Source organism: Anomaloglossus baeobatrachus, chromosome 3, assembly GCF_048569485.1.
Source record: "Anomaloglossus baeobatrachus isolate aAnoBae1 chromosome 3, aAnoBae1.hap1, whole genome shotgun sequence".
Lineage (NCBI taxonomy): Eukaryota > Metazoa > Chordata > Amphibia > Anura > Aromobatidae > Anomaloglossus > Anomaloglossus baeobatrachus.
Genome location: NC_134355.1, coordinates 566,043,075 through 566,062,143, shown reverse-complemented (window position 1 = coordinate 566,062,143; position 19,069 = coordinate 566,043,075). Strand labels below are relative to the sequence as shown.

Sequence of the window (19,069 nt, the reverse complement as noted above, 5' to 3'; positions counted from 1 at the left end):
CAGAGTGTTACGCAAGATCAGGTCCGACTGCCGCCGCGCCATCCTCGTCGCTCCAGACTGGCCGAGGAGGTCGTGGTACCCGGATCTGTGGCATCTCACGGTGGGCCAACCGTGGGCACTACCAGACCGACCAGACTTGCTGTCTCAAGGGCCGTTTTTCCATCTGAATTCTGCGGCCCTCAACCTGACTGTGTGGCCATTGAGTCCTGGATCCTAGCGTCTTCAGGGTTATCTCAAGAGGTCATTGCCACTATGAGACAGGCTAGGAAACCAACGTCCGCCAAGATCTACCACAGGACGTGGAGGATATTCTTATCTTGGTGCTCTGATCAGGGTTTTTCTCCCTGGCCATTTGCCTTGCCCACTTTTCTTTCCTTCCTTTAATCCGGATTGGAAAAAGGTTTGTCGCTCGGCTCCCTTAAGGGACAAGTCTCAGCGCTCTCTGTGTTTTTTCAGAAGCGCCTAGCCAGACTTCCACAGGTATGCACGTTCCTGCAGGGGGTTTGTCACATAGTCCCTCCTTACAAGCGGCCGTTAGAACCCTGGGATCTGAACAGGGTGCTGATGGCTCTTCAGAAACCACCTTTCGAGCCAATGAGGGATATTTCTCTCTCACGCCTTTCGCAGAAAGTGGTCTTCCTAGTAGCAGTCACATCACTTCGGAGAGTGTCTGAGCTAGCAGCGCTGTCATGCAAAGCCCCTTTCCTGGTGTTTCACCAGGACAAGGTGGTTCTGTGTCCGGTTCCGGAATTTCTCCCTAAGGTGGTATCCCCCTTTCATCTCAATCAGGATATCTCCTTACCCTCTTTTTGTCCTCATCCAGTTCACCAATGTGAAAGGGATTTGCACTTGTTAGATCTGGTGAGAGCACTCAGACTCTACATTTCTCGTACGGCGCCCCTGCGCCGCTCGGATGCACTCTTTGTCCTTGTCGCTGGCCAGTGTAAAGGGTCACAGGCTTCCAAATCAACCCTGGCTCGGTGGATCAAGGAACCAATTCTCGAAGCTTACCGATCTTCTGGGCTTCCGGTTCCCTCAGGCCTGAGGGCCCATTCTACCAGAGCCGTGGGTGCGTCCTGGGCTTTGCGGCACCAGGCTACGGCTCAGCAGGTGTGTCAGGCAGCTACCTGGTCGAGCCTGCACACTTTCACGAAACACTATCAGGTGCATACCTATGCTTCGGCAGATGCCAGCCTAGGTAGGCGAGTCCTTCAGGCGGCGGTTGCCCACTTGTAGGAAGGGGCCGTTTTACGGCTCTATTACGAGGTTTTACTTTACCCACCCAGGGACTGCTTTTGGACGTCCCAATTGTCTGGGTCTCCCAATGGAGCGACAAAGAAGAAGGGAATTTTGTTTACTTACCGTAAATTCCTTTTCTTCTAGCTCCAATTGGGAGACCCAGCACCCGCCCCTGTTCCCTTCGGGCTGTTGTTCTTTGTGTACACATGTTGTTCATGTTGAATGGTTTCAGTTCTCCGAAATTTCTTCGGATTGAATTTACTTTGAACCAATTTATAACTTTTCCTCCTTCTTGCTTTTGCACCAAAACTGAGGAGCCCGTGAGGCACGGGGGGTGTATAGGCAGAAGGGGAGGGGCTTTACACTTTTAAGTGTAATACTTTGTGTGGCCTCCGGAGGCAGAAGCTATACACCCAATTCTCTGGGTCTCCCAATTGGAGCTAGAAGAAAAGGAATTTACGGTAAGTAAACAAAATTCCCTTCTTTGTGCTTTTTACTAGCGATGTCGGTCATTTTTTTTTTTTTCATTCTATCTCCCTCAGTCCGTCGGTCGGTCTCTGTCTGTCTGTCGGTCTCTCTCTGTCTTGTCTGTCCCCCTCTCACAGTCTGTCGGTCAGTCTCCCCCCTCTCTCATACTTACTGTTCCCCGATCACTGCCGCGGCGCTGCACAGCTGTTCACTAAACTCCGGCGGCTTTTCCTCTTTTGAAAAAGCCGGCCGCTCATTAAACAATCTCGTATTCCCTGCTTTCCTGCTTTTCGGCGCCTATGATTGGTTGCAGTGAGACACGCCCCCACGCTGAATGACAGGTGTCTCACTGCACCCAATCACAGCAGCCGGTGGGCGTGTGTATACTGTGCAGTGAAATAAATAATTAAATAATTAAAAAAACGGCGTGTGGTCCCCCCAATTTTAATACCAGCCAGATAAAGCCATACGGCTGCAGGCTGGTATTCTCAGGATGGGGAGCTCCACGTTATGGGGAGCCCCCCAGCCTAACAATATCAGTCAGTAGCCGCCCAGAATTGCCGCATACATTAGATGCGACAGTTCTGGGACTGTACCCGGCTCTTCCCGATTTGCCCTGGTGCGTTGGCAAATCGGGGTAATAAGGAGTTATTGGCAGCCCATAGCTGCCACTAAATCCTAGATTAATCATGTTAGGCGTCTCCCCGAGAAACCTTCCATGATTAATCTGTAAATTACAGTAAATACACACACACACACACACACACACACACACACACACACACATGAAAAAATCATTTATTAGAAATAAAAAACACAAACCAATTCCCTCGTAACCAATTTAATAAGCCCCAAAAATCCCTCCATGTCCGGCGTAATCCACGGACCTCCAGCGTCGCTTCCAGCTCTGCTGCATGGAGGTGACCGGAGCTGCAGCAGACACCGCCGCTCCTGTGAGCTCCACACAGCAAATGAGGTGAGTAGCGCGATCAGCTGAGCTGTCACTAAGCTTATCCGCGGCCACCGCTGGATCCAGCGGTGGCCGTGCGTTACCTGACTGACAGCAGCTGATCGAGCTACTCACCTCAGTTGCTGTGTGAAGCTGACAGGAGCGGCGGTGTCTGCTGCAGCTCCGGTCACCTCCATGCAGCAGAGCTGGAAGCGACACTGGAGGTCTGTGGATTACGCCGGACATGGAGGGCTTTTTGGGGCTTATTAAATTGGTTACGAGGGAATTGGTTTGTGTTTTTTATTTCTAATAAATGATTTTTTCAGGTGTGTGTGTGTGTGTTTATTTACTGTAATTTACAGATTAATCATGGAAGGTTTCTCGGGGAGACGCCTGACATGATTAATCTAGGATTTAGTGGCAGCTATGGGCTGCCAATAACTCCTTATTACCCCGATTTGCCAACGCATCAGGGCAAATCGGGAAGAGCCGGGTACAGTCCCAGAACTGTCGCATCTAATGTATGCGGCAATTCTGGGCGGCTGCTGACTGATATTGTTAGGCTGGGGGGCTCCCCATAACGTGGGGCTCCCCATCCTGAGAATACCAGCCTTCAGCCGTATGTCTTTATCTGGTGGTATTAAAATTGGGGGGACCGCATGCCGGTTTCTTTAATTATTTATTTCACTGCACAGTATAGACACGCTCACCGGCTGCTGTGATTGGGTGCAGTGAGACAGCTGTCACTCAGCGTGGGGGCGTGTCTCACTGCAACCAATCATAGGCGCCTGTGGGCGAGGAAAGCAGGGAATACGAGATGGCTGTGTGCAGAGCACAGCGCGCCCGCCGGTATAAAGGCTCGGTCACGCTGTGCAGGCCGGCCAATCACTGCAATTCCACAACTAACAGGGCTATGGCATGGCAGTGGTCTCCCAGCAAATCCCTGCATGAGGGCTGGCTCTCAAAAGACCGCCAACATGCAGGGATGAAGACCACGAGTACAGCACGAGTATCGCGAAATTACTCGGTACCCGCCGAGTAGCCCGAGTACAGCGATACTCGTGCGAGTACCAAGTAGTGACAAGCATACTCGCTCATCACTATAAACTATGCCTTTCAAACTACGAGTAGTTAGAAAAGGTATCTCAATATATGTCAGCTGAGCATATTATTTTTACCCTTCATTTTGCTAATATTCGACTATGGACATGTTGGTAGTTACATTGGGAAGAACTGCTAATGTATACATTAAACAGAATAAACGGCTTTACAATGGAAAAAAAAGGGATGATAATCAATTGACTCTTGAGCAGTCCAATGTTTCTTCAATGTTCACCCCTAGCTGTAATGAGGACTGTCTGGATTAATCTTTTTGTCAAATTTAAAGAATAGCCATCGTTTTCATTTGTACAAGTCAATATTGTACATGAAAATTAGCAACTTTGTGATATATCTTATGAGAGAAAGCTCTTTAACCTCCTGGATTGATCTTTCCAAATCAGTGGTTAAATGTGTATTCTCTGAAGACAGATTTTCACATTACTAAGATAGGACATGACACTTAAAGGTTTTAAATGTCTCTGAGGAGGAGGAGCCAGAGACCAACACAGGCATTCTGCTGCAAGTGCTCCTGAAACCACAGTTGGGGTATGTGCCCACGATCAGGACTCGCTGCATTCAGAACGGGGCCACATGTCTCCTCCGCAGGTGAACGCAGGAGACCGCAGCTGACTGTACCCACGATCAGGGTTGAGTGCGCTGCGGTCTCCTTGCTGTCTTCTCCCTACAGAGGACGCAGGCAATTCCGCAGCAAACAATTGACATGCTGTGGCCTGGAAAGACGCTCCGCAGGTCAGTGTTTGCTTCAGAAAAAACAGGGAAGACTATTCTCCTTATGGAGACCTGACAAACCAGTCTGGCTGCCGGTGAGGGGACTTATAGCTGCAATGCCCCTCTGGGAATTATTCAAATTGTCCCTCCAGTGATGAAGGAGACAAACTCTAGTGCCACCTATTGGAAGTAGCAATCCTAAAAGTCAAAAGTGGCTTTTTAAACAAGCCTTTTAAACAAGACTTAGGGCGGCTTTGCACGTTGCAACATCGCACGTGCGATGTCGGTGGGGTCAAATCGAAAGTGCCGCACATCCGGCGTCACTTTCGACATCGTTGTGTGTAAATTCTAGATGAAATGATGAACGAGCGCAAAAGCGTCGTTATCGTATCATCGCTGCAGGCTCCGACTTTTCCATAATTATGCTGCCGCAACAGGTACGATGCTGTTTCTCGTTCCTGCGGCAGCACACATCGCTGTGTGTTACGCCACAGGAGCGAGGAACATCTCCTTACCTGCCGCCGGCGGCTATACGGAAGGAAGGAGGTGGGCGGGATGTTTACGTCCCGCTCATCTCCACCCCTCCGCCGCTATTGGCCGCCTGCCGTGTGACGTCGCTATGACGCCGCACGACCCGCCCCCTTAGGAAGGAGGCGGTTCGCCGGCCAGAGCGACGGTCGCAGGGCAGGTGAGTGCATGTGAAGCTGGTGTAGCGATAATTTTCGCTACGCCAGCTATCACAAGATATCGTACCTGCGACGGAGGCAGGGACTATCGCATGCGACATCGCAGCATCGGCTTGCGATGTCGCAACGTGCAAAGCCCGCGTTAGGATTTATACCAGATCAGAATCCCAATTTGCAGACACAGTGTTTTGGGATGATTGCCCCTCGTCAGTGCAAAGTGTGGGTATCTGATCTGGCTTTTAGGATTGCTACTTCCAATAGGTGGCACTAGAGTTTGTCTCCTTCCTCACTGGAGGGACAATTTGAATAATTCCAAGAGGGGCATTGCAGCTATAAGTCCCCTCACTGGCAGCCAGACTGGTTTGTCAGGTCTCCATAAGGAGAAGAGTCTTCCCCGTGGTCCCCACATAGCTTTTCATAAGCCAGATCAGATGCCCACACTTTGCACTGACGAGGGGCAATCACCCTGAAACACCATGTCTGCAAATTGGTATTCTGATCTGGTATAAATCCTAAGGGGCACTTTGCACACTACGACATCGCAAGCCGGTGCTGTGATGCCGTGCGCGATAGTCCCCGCCCCCGTCGCAGCTGCGATGATATGGTGATAGCTGCCGTAGCGAACATTATTGCTACGGCAGCTTCACATGCACTCACCTGCCCGGCGACGTCGCTCTGGCCGGCGAACCGCCTCCTTTTTAAGGGGGCGGGTCGTGCGACGTCACACGGCAGGCGGCCAATAGAAGCAGAGGGGTGGAGATGATCGGGACGTAAACATCCCGCCCACCTCCGTCCTTCCGCATAGCCGGCGTGAGCCGCAGGACGCAGGTAAGGAGATGTTCCTCACTCCTGCGGCTTCACACACAGCGATGTGTGCTGCCGCAGGAACGAGGAACAACATCGTAACATCGGTATTTCCCAATTCATGGAAATGACCGACGCTACACCGATGATACGATTACGACGCTTTTGCGCTCGTTAATCGTATCATAAAGGATTTACACACTACGATATCGCCTCCGACGCCGGATGTGCGTCACTTTCAATTTGACCCCACCGACATCGCACCTGCGATGTCGTAGTGTGCAAAGTGCCCCTAAGTCTTATCAAAATGCTTGTTTAAAAAGCCACTTTTGACTTTTAGGATTGTTATGTCTAATAGGTGGCACTAGAGTTTGTCCCTCCAATGAGGAAAGAGACAATCTGCAGAAAAAGCACAGTGGGCACAAGATTTCTAGAAATCCCATCCACTGTGCTTATACTGTACAACACTGCATTTTGGACGCAGGTGAAGCATGCTGCGTCCAAAACGCTGCAAATACGGATCATGGGCACGCACCCGTAGGGTATGTTCGCACGTTGCATTTTTTTACTGCAGTTGTTTGCAGTGTTTTTTATTTCACGCAAGTTAAAGCTGCTTTCTACAGTACCAGGAAAAGCTATGAGATTTCAGAAATCTGCGGACACTTGTGTTTTTTTTCCTGACCGTGCTGCTTTTTTGAAAGAAGAAACATGTCAATTCTTTCAGCCTTTTTGCAGCTTTTTTCTACTGTAGAACGCAATGAAGAAGTGCAATAACGCTGCTTTTTGGAAGTAGCATTTTTACTGCCAAGAGAGCAGAGAATAAAAGCAACGTGTGAACATATCTTTACATTTCTCTATAGACGTTTAGGAGCGCCATCTCCTATCTACGTAATGAGTGTCTGTATTCACTGAAGACAGATTTCGTTTTGTGAATGAATGATCAGTCCTGGAGGAGAAAGAATAAAGGCCGCTTTACACGCTGCGACATCGCTCAAGCGATCTCGTTGGGGTCACGGAATTTGTGACGCACATCCGGTCGCTTTAGCGATGCCGTTGCGTGTGACACCTATGAGCGATATTGCATCTTCGCAAAAACGCTCATCGGTGACATTGGGGTCCATTCTCGAATATCGTTGCTGCTGCAGTAACGAAGTTGTTCCTCGTTCCTGCGGCAGCACACATCGCTCCGTGTGACACCGCAGGAACGAGGAACCTCTCCTTACCTGCATCCCGCCCGCAATGTGGAAGGAAGGAGGTGGGCGGGAGGTTACGTCCCGCTCATCTCCGCCCCTCCGCTTCTATTGGGCGGCGGTTCAGTGACGCTGCTGTGACGTCGCTGTGACGCTGAACGAACCGCCCCCTTGGAAAGGAGGCGGTTCGCCAGTCACAGCGACATCGCCGGGCAGGTAAGTAGTGTGACGGGTCCGCGCGATGTTGTGCACCATGGGCAGCGATTTGCCCGTGTCGCACAACCGATAGGGGCTGGTACCCACACTAGCGATATCGGTCACGATATCGCAGTGTGTAAAGCGGCCTTTAGATTTTTCTACTAAGATACCCTATATTGTAAGGTTTCTTATTTTCACGTGTACTATTGATTTATGAAAAAAAATTGTTACTTTTTAAGCATTAAATAATACTTAACAATGATTATTTTTTTAAACTTTTTATTCAGTTTTCTTCTTTTTGTAATCAGAATACTATAGCATCCCCGACATTGTATATGATCTTTATAGAAAGGTGCGCTCCTGAGGTATCGTCGGTTATTTATATAGAAGTGAGCAGCGCGTGTGAGACGCACATTTATCCCGCTGTAAAGCGAGGGCACGGATCAAATGGAATCCGAGATGTAACGGTGAGAAGGAGAATGTCAGACAAGGTGCAGCTTTTGTCTACAGGAAGATTTTCGTCTCCCAGAATTCATTTTTTTTTTCTTGAGACTCTGACCTCACATTTCATTAGGATTTAATAAAGTTCCCGTGTAATGATATTGTGCTGAGTTCCTGCGCAGCGGCTGGCGGAAGACACAGTATTCTATTGGATCAAAGGCCACAATGAACTGTCTCATAGATAATTGTCCTTGATAATTTGCTTCAGACAGAGGCGGCCGCGGATTTGATTCTATTAATTGACAAAGAAATATTGTAATGTCAGAAAAAAGAAGCGAACGTCTGGTGATGACAAACTGTCTAAGGGGAAATTAAAATCAACACATCTCTGTGGGAGGATTTAATTAAACAGAGAGATGGTGCATGTGCCTGTAATAATCTGCCTGTTAACACTTTACCTACCTGGGAAGCCTCCATGCTAATTTTTTACTTATACAGTATGAAAAGACTAATTATAGGCAAGACCTTGAATGTATAATCTTTGTAGCTATTTACTCACCTGATAGGGCTGTGCAATAAGGCACAATACTCTGGAGCGGTTTTCTATAATTTAAGGACCTGCATCCAATCATCCTTACTGATACTCCTGGAAAGTATTAATACAGAAACGGAAGAAAGGGATCTTTTCCTTGGCGTTCAACGACACATTTGACTGATGTCAGGTGAACTCAGAAAAGTACAAGAAGCAATGGGATGAAACTAAAAAGGAAGGAGATTCAGATTAGACATTAGGAACAATGTTTAATGGGGGCAGTCAGGGAGTGAAACAGGCGACCATGGGAGGTAGTGAGCTCTCCATCAATGGAAATCTTCAAGCAGAAACTGGATAAACACATAGCTGGGATGATTTAGGAAAAACACTCGCAGGGGGTTGGACCCGATGGCCCTTGAGGTCCCTTCCAACTCTACCATTCTATGATTCTATGAAAGGGTTCAATATCAATGGTCGACGGTGTAATGTGTATACGGGTGTTGGTCGACTGATGGCTGTCTGACATTTCCTCCAACTATGTCCAATATTGGACTTCCAAACGCATTGTTCTGGAGAACACGAGCGCTCTGCCGAATGTCGGGCAAACGATAAGCTGAAGTATTGTTTTGCTTACTGCCATCTAATGGTTATGGCCGGCTTAAACCTATAGAGTTAAAAGTTTTTAAAAACTACTGAAAAACACCTCGAAGAATGCACAGAAATGGTCACAACTAGATATGAGCGAACCTTTGGAGGTTTGGTTTGCAGGGCACATTCGAACCTTAGATAAGGTTCAGTTTGTGACTCTGACCTGATCTGAACCTCAATGGAAGTCAGTAATTGGGCAATTCGTGTCTCCGCCTACATGTAGCCAGCCATAAGCAGAATATTTCTGGGGTAGGGTGTAAGGGGTTTTTCAAATTACTATTTTATTTTTTTGCAGGTGTGCACATTCCTTCAGATCACGCTGATTTTACCCCCAGTGTGAGCCGATCAAACACTGCACGCGGCTCGCACTGGGCTGAGCATCACTCATACCCAAGCACAGCGCTGCTCGCTTCAGTGGATTACACTCGGAACTCACTCTGACTTAGAACCCGAACTTTGTTTTTTTGGAAGTTGGTTTCCGAACATCAGGTTCGCTTATCTTTATTCACAACCGCAAAGGGCCTAAATTAAAACAAGGCTGTATAGCCAGTGGGATAATAGTGGAGAATATTCACTGCACAGCGCTCCTTGATTGCGACTAATGTGACACTTCAATTTGGCAAAATCTTTTTTTTTTTTAAACCGTTGCTTTGGAAAAAGTACAAATATATATATATACATATATATATGTATGTATGTATGTATGTATATGTATGTATGTATGTATGTATTTGTACATTTTCCAAACTTATTACTTATTCATTACATATACATATATATATATATATATATATATATAAAATGACTCTAAGTAATAAGTTTGGAAGATGTACAAATATATATATATATATATATATATATATATATTTGTACATTTTCCAAACTTATTACTTAGAGTCATTATATATATATATATATATATATATATATAGTATATGTAAGTAGTGACTCTTTCAGTAATTACAATTAGATCAAGGTACGCTTTAAATCATATCAACATATAAAAAGTATATACAAAATATAGCAGAAGAGTACATAAGGTAAATAATAAGTCTCAAATAAATATAATGAGAATAATGGTATATACATATATACAGGATCCCTGGAGACAACATATGTGGTCAATAACTGATATGTCTAAATAATGGGGTAACATTTATCAGCAAATATGACAATGGGTGGTAACATTGGGCTATACACTGGAGTCATGTAGCAAAAGTACATGTAAGCATGGTAAAATGGAAAAGTGTAGTACAATTGTAGAGAAGATGGTGGGTACACTGGGGGCATGTGGTATGGAAGGAGAAATAGGAGAAAAGAAGAAAGAAAAGGGAGATGAGAAGGCAAAAACAGGATGACGGCTCACCTGTATGGAGGACCCGGACCCTGGTGATAGATTAGTCTTATAGGGTGCTATAGAGCTCCGTGTGTATGGAGGAAAGGAGCCAGGACATTGTTTTAAATGAGCCGGATCATGTGGCCAGGGGCACGTGATCTGATGCAGGTGGGTGGGCCTAGTTTTCAAGTGGCGGGAAACAGTGGGGATTGTGTTTTTTTTGTTTTTTTCCAGGTAATTGTGTAGGGTTTGTTTTTACACCAAACCTTAGTGTTTTGCATTTAGCCCAAAAAGTTCTACTTTGATCTCATCTGACTAGAGCACCTTATTCCACATGCTAGCTGTGTCCCCTGCAAGGCATGTGGAAGAAATTGCTCTAGTCAGATGAAAGTGAAGTAGAACTTTTGGACTAATTGCAAAATGCTATGTGTGGCGGAAACTGATACTGCCCATCACCCTGAAAACACCATCCCCACCGTCAATCGTGGTGGTGGCAGCATCATGCTGTGGGGATGCTATTTTTCAGCAGGGGCAGAGAAGCTTGTCAGAGTTGAAGAGAAGATAAACTACAACAAGCAGCCAAGTGAGTGATATGTCCCTGGAATCAGGGTCTCTGTGTCTATATTATGTTTGAAAGGTGGCAAAACAAACCTGATGACAGATTCACTTTTAACTGACTCCTGCAAAATCTGTAATCGGAGGTGGTTACCGATTTAGATGATGTGTGGAGGGGAGGTAACAGGACATAATTGTATATTGCAAAAACCTTTGGAAATGCTAGAGAATCATGTTGAAGTATCACTCCAATGATTTTCTATTAGATGGAAAATGATTGTGCTTGGATCGTATTTCCTCCAGTGAACTCATTTAGATTGGGGTCATCTATAATAATATATCTCTCATTGCAGTAATCAGAATACTTGTGTAGAGGGGGATGCCGATCACTTCAGCCTCTTCTAGATGCGACACTATTTTAGTTGAGCAAATGTTTTGTGCCCACTCATCACTACTGGCGTTATGGATGATGTGCGCCATGCTTGCACTATTCAGCTGTGTGAGTGATACTACCGGACATGCAAGCTTTCCTCATACAGTTAAGTAAAGCGGCACATGTCATTAGCATCGGGGCTTCTTGTGCTGCAATTAACAGGGTGATGAATAAAGGTTTTCAGAGTTTCCCGAATTTGCAAGGATTACATCTCAGTCAGCCATTGTAAGTGAATCTGATCATTGGCAGCAGAGCTGCAGTCTGATTTATGCTCCGGGGTTAGTTTATCAATACTGTTGCTGAGGTCAGGTTCTGCAGTTATATACAAACTCATTAATCTGAGTAATGTCTGCAACATACTGTATTTCTAAAATATTGTACGTCTTGTGATAAATGTATGGTGGTTTCTAAAGCATGTTCCTGCTCTGATTGTATGTAAAGCAAAATCATTGTACAGAAGTAGACTAAAGCGGGCTTTACACGCTGCGATATCGTTAATCGTCGGGGTCACGGCCTTTTTTTTTTATAAGCTGGTTACATTATCATAAAGGAACTGAAGATTTGAAAAGTAACGTGTTTTTTTTTTTTTTGTTTTTTTATTTCTCCTCTCCATTATGGAGTTATTGGCCTTTTAGTTTTGAGCCAAGGGGCATTGGCAGAGATGTTTGTCTATGGGTGGTTACTTTTTCCCGTGTATGATGTTGACCAATCATAAAAAAGGAGCGTCATACAGGGGAAAAAATAACAAACAATATTACAGTACTACTACTACTACTACTACTACTACTAAATAATAATAATAATAATATTACATTTAATGCTCTGGATCTATCTCGGGTATCAGGGAATAATGCACGCTACCTGATCTGGATGCAGAGCGCTATATATGACAAATGCTGCCTCGATCTTCTCCGAGCACAGTAATGACAGTAAAGCTGGAGTCACACTTGTGATTAACTCGCACGAGAAATTCTCGCATTGCACTCGGACACATGTTAATCAATGAGGCAGCTCCGATCTGCTATTTTTTTCTTAGTCCAAATCGTACTGAGAAAAAAATCGCAGCATGCTGCGTTTTGGTGAGTTTCACATGCGAGTCACTCCAATGAAAGTCTATGGGTGCGTGAAAAAAAACGGATGTCACACAGACGGCACACACACCATCCTAGTGACATGCGTTTTTCTATATACATTTATCGCACGTTGCAGAAAACACTGGAAATGAGTGAGGTCTGTCGATGTAGGTCAATCTCTATCTGTCAGTCTCTCTCTCTCTGTCTGTCGGTCTCTTTCTCTGTCTGTCGGTCTATCCCTCTCCCCCCCTCTCTTATACTCACCGATCCCAAATCACCAGCGCGGCGCTGCACGGCTGTCACAAAGCTCCGGCGGCTTTTCCTCTTTTGAAAAAGCCGGCTGCTCATTATTCCATCTAGTATTCACTGCTTTCCCTGCCAACCGGCGCCCATGATTGGTTGCAGTCAGAGACCCCCCCACGTTGCGTGACAGCTATCTCACTGCAACCAATCACAGCTGCCGGTGGGCGGGTCTATATCGTGCACTAAATGAAATAAATAAATAATTTTTAAAAAAAAACGGCGTGCGGTCCCCCCCAATTTTCATACCAGTCAGGGTAAAGCCATAGGGCAGTAGGTTGGTATTGTCAGGATGGGGAGCCCCACGTTATGGGGAGCCTCCCACCCAAACAATTTCAGCTAGCAGCCGCATCATTAGATGCGACAGTCCCAGGACTGTATCCGGCTCAACCCGATTTTGCCCTGGTGTGGTGGCAATCGAGGTAATGAGGCGTTAATGGCAGCAGCCCATAGCTGCCACTAAGTCCTAGGTTAATCATGGCAGGCGTCTCCCTGAGCTACCTTCCATGATTAACCTGTATGATAAAGAAAATAAAGACATACACCAAAAAATCCTATATTTGAAATAAATGACAAAAAACCACCCTCTTTCACCAATTTATTAAACCCCCAAATACCCCTCCAGGTACGACGTAATCCACCGAGGTCCCATGACGCTTTCAGCTCTGCTACATCAGAAGCTGACAGAGAGCGGTCACAGACCACGACCGCTCTCTGTGAGCTCCCCGCAGCAATTGAAGTGATCTGCGCTATTAGCAGTGCCGTCACTGAGGTTACCTGTGGCCACAGCTGAAGTCCTCCCGCTGAGATATGTGGCCGCGGGTAACCTCAGTGACGGCACTGCTGATAGCGCAGATCACTTAAGTCACTCTGGGGATTTGCGGTCACCGGTGAGACCTTCACCGGTGACCGAAAATCAGGCCATGACAAACAGACTGAGCCGCCGAATGACAATGAAGTCGGGTGAAGTTCATCCGACTTCATTCTGATTGTGCGGCTCTGTCTGTGTCTGCTGTCCGCGACCATGTGGCAGAGCTGAATGGCAGATGACATAGCTGCTGAGAATAAAAACAGATCCCATACGGCTCACACACGGATTGCACACGGACTACAATCATGTGAAAAATCACAGAATCGCATTGCAGTTGCATTGTTCACGGATCAACACTTGGACAGAGCTCATGCTACTTTCTAGCATGAGACTCGGTCCGATTTTGCACTCGCAAGTGTGACGCCGGCCTAAGCGCCAAGGATGTGGAGATCTCAATGTGATCAGATTAGACACATCACTTTTACCAGATCACATTGATGAAGACAATTGTGACCTTTTCTGGGGATGTTTGCATTTTTCCACAGTCCAGATTGGTCTGATGCAAGGGTTCATGCCCCTGCTCTTCCATGTACATCCCTGGCCTCAACTGTTTGAGAATTCCATTGAGAAATTTGCTCCATCGTGCTGTTGTGGCAGACGTGGTCATACTTTTATCTGCTCTTCTAGGTGAACACCTGAGGATTTGCCCACAAGGATACACCTGCTGCACCTCAGAGATGGAAGAGAACTTCGCCAATATCAGTAAAATGGAGTTTGACAATTCGTTGAGGGAATCCAGCCTGTCGGTCCAGGGCCTGCTCTTCACTCAGAACCGAAACTTTGACAGTAAGAATCTTTTATATGACAATACATCAACATATATACTAATCAGTCCATTATATGGGAGAAGTGAAGCTGATAAAAACTGAGCCATGTCTCCTGCATTATACTCTTAAGGCCCAGTCACACTAAACAACTTACCAGCGATCCCAACAACGATCAAACCTGATAGGGATCGCTGGTAAGTTGCTAGGAGGTTGCTGGTGAGATGTCACACTGCAACGCTCCAGCGATCCCACCAGCAACCTGACCTGGCAGGGATCGCTGGAGCGTCGCTACACGAGTTGCTGGTGAGCTCACCAGCAACCAGTGTCCCAGCCCCCAGCCAGCAGCGCCGCGTGGAAGATGCTGCGCTTGGTAGCTAAGGTAAATATCGGGTAACCAACCCGATATTTACCTTGGTTACCAGCGCACGCAGCTACACGTGCAGAGAGCAGGGAGCAGCGCATACCGCTTAGCGCTGGCTCCCTGCTCTCCTAGTTACAGCACACATCGGGTTAATTACCCGATGTGTACTGCAGCTACATGTGCAGAGAGCAGGGAGCAGCGCACAATGCTTAGCGCTGGCTCCCTGCTCTCCTAGCTACAGCACACATCGGGTTAATTAACCCGATGTGTCCTGCAGCTACATGTGCAGAGAGCAGGGAGCAGCGCACAATGCTTAGCGCTGGCTCCCTGCTCTCCTACCGTGTTTCCCCGAAAGTAAGGCCCTGTCTTACATTAATTTTACCCCCAAAAGTCCCACCCTGCCTTACTTTCGGGGGAGGCCTTACATTGGAAAAAAAAAATAACAATTTCCCCCTCCCCCCTCCCCCCTGCAGCCTCCCCATTGTTTGAGAGTCCGGCATCCACCCCATCCTCCCCCCTGCAGCCTCCCCATACAGTGGTTCTGCCCCCCACTCTGCCACCACACACACTGACACATACGGTACCGTACAGACCCACACGGCACACACACACATATCGTACCGGTAAAACACACACACACACACACACACTCTGACACATACAGCCCCCATACACATACCGTACACACACAGAGAGAGAGTAACTTACCGTTACTTTCCTTCTGCAGGGGACGCCGGGGACGCTGGACCAATGGGAGCGAGCCTGCAGGCGGTGACGTCGCGGCTGATTCGGCCAATCAGCTGCGAGCCGGCTGACTGGCCAATCACAGCTCGAGCTGATGGCCAGCAGGGAGCCTGTGACGAACAGGCTGATCGGCCAATCAGCATCAAGCAGGAAGAGCGTTGACCCGGGACGCGCCGCAGGCTGGCGAGATTGCGGGGGCCATTCACCGGAGGAGGTATACATTACGCCGCGACCACCACCCATAGGCGGCCTTACATTCCCCGGGCACCCCCGCTACCCTGCCTTACAATCGGGGGGTGCCCTACATTGGCGGACCCCCCCGAAACCCCCACCCTGCCTTACTTTCGGGGGGGTCCTACTTTCGGGGAAACACGGTAGCTACAGCACACATCGGGTTAATTAACCCGATGTGTCCTGCAGCTACATGTGCACAGAGCAGGGAGCAGCGCACAATGCTTAGCGCTGGCTCCCTGCTCTCCTAGTTACAGCACACATTGGGTTAATTACCCGATGTGTGCTGTAGCTACATGTGCAAGAAGCAGGAGCCGGCACTGACAGTGAGAGCGGAGGAGGCTGGTAACGAAGGTAAATATCGGGTAACCAAGGTAAGGGCTTCTTGGTTACCCGATGTTTACCGTGGTTACCAGCGTCCGCAGAAGCCGGCTCCTGCTGCCTGCACATTTAGTTGTTGCTGTCTCGCTGTCACACACAGCGATCTGTGCTTCACAGCGGGACAGCAACAACTAAAAAATGGCCCAGGACATTCAGCAACAACCAACGACCTCACAGCAGGGGCCAGCTTGTTGCTGGATGTCACACACAGCAACATCGCTAGCAACATCGCTGTTATGTCACAAAAGTTGTTCGTTAGCAGCGATGTTGCTTAGTGTGACGGGGCCTTTAGATTCTATGGACTTGATCAGTGTTTATAATTCATAGTAATCTTCTCGTGGAAAATGTGATCACCAGTAAAAGCAACAAAAGAGTGTAGAATATATGAGTGTCCATATTGTGTATGTGGGTGGAAATCAGACTCGTTATACTTCATCTTGAGCTCTTTAGTGAGATTTCTCATGATATGCATGGTTTCACTAAAGAGCTCAACCTAACTACGGCTATAGTATCCTGTGCCTGCCTAACTACGTCTATGGTATCCTGTGCCTGCCTAACTACGGCTATGGTATCCTATGCCTGCCTAACTACGGCTATGGAATCCTGTGCCTGCCTAACTACGGCTATGGTATCCTGTGCCTGCCTAACTACAGCTATGATATCCTGTGCCTGCCTAACTACGGCTATGGTATACTGTGCCTGCCTAACTACGGCTATGGTATCCTATGCCTGCCTAACTACGGCTATGGTATCCTATGCCTGCCTAACTACGGCTATGGTATCCTGTGCCTGCCTAACTACAGCTATGATATCCTGTGCCTGCCTAACTACGGCTATGGTATACTGTGCCTGCCTAACTACGGCTATGGTATCCTATGCCTGCCTAACTACGGCTATGGTATCCTGTGCCTGCCTAACTACAGCTATGATATCCTGTGCCTGCCTAACTACGGCTATGGTATACTGTGCCTGCCTAACTACGGCTATGGTATCCTATGCCTGCCTAACTACGGCTATGGTATCCTATGCCTGCCTAACTACGGCTATGGTATCCTGTGCCTGCCTAACTACAGCTATGGTATACTGTGCCTGCCTAACTACGGCTATGGTATCCTATGCCTGCCTAACTACGGCTATGGTATCCTGTGCCTGCCTAACTACAGCTATGATATCCTGTGCCTGCCTAACAACGGCTATGGTATACTGTGCCTGCCTAACTACGGCTATGGTATCCTATGCCTGCCTAACTACGGCTATGGTATCCTATGCCTGCCTAACTACGGCTATGGTATCCTGTGCCTGCCTAACTACGGCTATGGTATACTGTGCCTGCCTAACTACGGCTATGGTATCCTATGCCTGCCTAACTACGGCTATGGTATCCTATGCCTGCCTAACTACGGCTATGGTATCCTATGCCTGCCTAACTATTTCTAAGTCACAGTATACCTGCCTGACAGTTCTAGGATATACTAGGCTTGCCTGACAAAAGCTTTTTTACAAATTGGCAGTATGTCCCTAGCAGAGTATATTTGCGTGGACTAATGTTGTCACGCATACAACGACCAGTGAGCCATGTAGCTTGTTTTTATTAAAGTATTATTATTATTGTGTTGAAGCCCAGAAATAAATGAGTTAATGCTACTGACATGTTTCCTTTTAAGAAAGGGATAAACTGTTTAATATATATATAATTTAAAGTCATTGTTTAGAGGGGTGATCCCGCTAATATCATTTACCTAAGGGATTGATGACACATTTATAATCATGCGTCTTACCGTTAGAGCCCCACATGTTCCGAGATCGGGAGTGGTAGTGTGCATCCATAACCAGCACTCTGGGGGCGATAGTGCACGAGTGTCCATTGCTCCCATAGACAGTGAATAGAGCAGTTGTCCCACAAGCTCACTACTGCTTTATGTTCACTCCTGATTTGCAAGGGTAGCAGTAGACGGACCCCCACATATATATATTTATCACCTATGCTGTGGATACTTAATACATTATGTTGGTGGGATAAACCCTTTAATGAAAAGTATTGTCAGGGTTTCAGCCTATGCATATAATCATAAATGGCTCCATACAGTGATCGTAGAGCAGTTTTTCCATAGCATTCCTCATGTATATCTCTGTCCTTTCCAGGATATTTTCTGGATCTGTTGAATAAATCCGAGCAGATTCTCATGGACACGTTTCCCAATTTATATGGAGAACTTTACACCCAAAACGATGGGAAGATCTTCAGAGACTTGTACATAGAGCTGCGCCAGTATTACCGCGGCTCCGGAGTGAATCTGGAGGAGGCCCTGACGGAGTTCTGGAGCCATCTACTGGAGAGAGTGTTCAAGACACAGAACGCACAGTTCACCTTTTCTTACGAGTATTTGGACTGCTTGGCAAAGCAGTATGACCAGCTCAAGCCATTTGGGGACATTCCACGGGAAATGAAATTAAAGGCAACAAGGGCATTTATTGCTGCCCGATCGTTTGTCCAGGGACTGGGCGCTGCCGCTGATATCGTCAGGAAGGTCACCCAGGTATGTGGTCACAGTGTGTCCTGTCCACGCTGCATACATTGGACACATTGCAATTTTTTATACTTTTATTATAAGTCTATTGTATGGATTATATGTCATCATATCCATCTTCACATTTCTCCCCTTGTATGATATTATCGCACTCCCTGAAGGCACAAGTAACTTTAGAGGGGATCACACGGGGATGGAGACAGGCTAGTGTTAGACCACTCTATAGTCAATGGGTTACTTAAGAAATATCGTACTTCTAAGGCCAAAATCACATATTCCCACTTCACGGAGCAGATTTCATTGTTTGTACCGGTCACCTATTCTGCAACTTGTCACAAGACATTCAGTGACGAAACCAGAGCGATAAAATAAATAGATCAGTGAGTTTTAAGGCCAGTTTTCTCATCTGCAGAATATTGTTTAGCATGGTATAAAGGCTCAGTGATAAAAAGATATGCAACTTAGTTTTTCTTAAAAGATAATCCGTCAGCAGGTTTTTGCTAT

General features: G+C 47.0%; 1 protein-coding gene across 1 annotated transcript in view; it reads left to right on the top strand.

Moving 5' to 3' along the window:
• The window catches only part of GPC1 (glypican 1), a 135,643-nt gene that overhangs the window by 94,851 nt on the left and 21,723 nt on the right, over positions 1-19,069 (top strand). The window contains exons 2-3 of the mRNA XM_075340925.1: positions 14,181-14,339; positions 18,180-18,574. Of these exons, the coding sequence (XP_075197040.1) occupies positions 14,181-14,339; positions 18,180-18,574 (554 nt within the window). The remainder of the gene's footprint in view (positions 1-14,180; positions 14,340-18,179; positions 18,575-19,069) is intronic.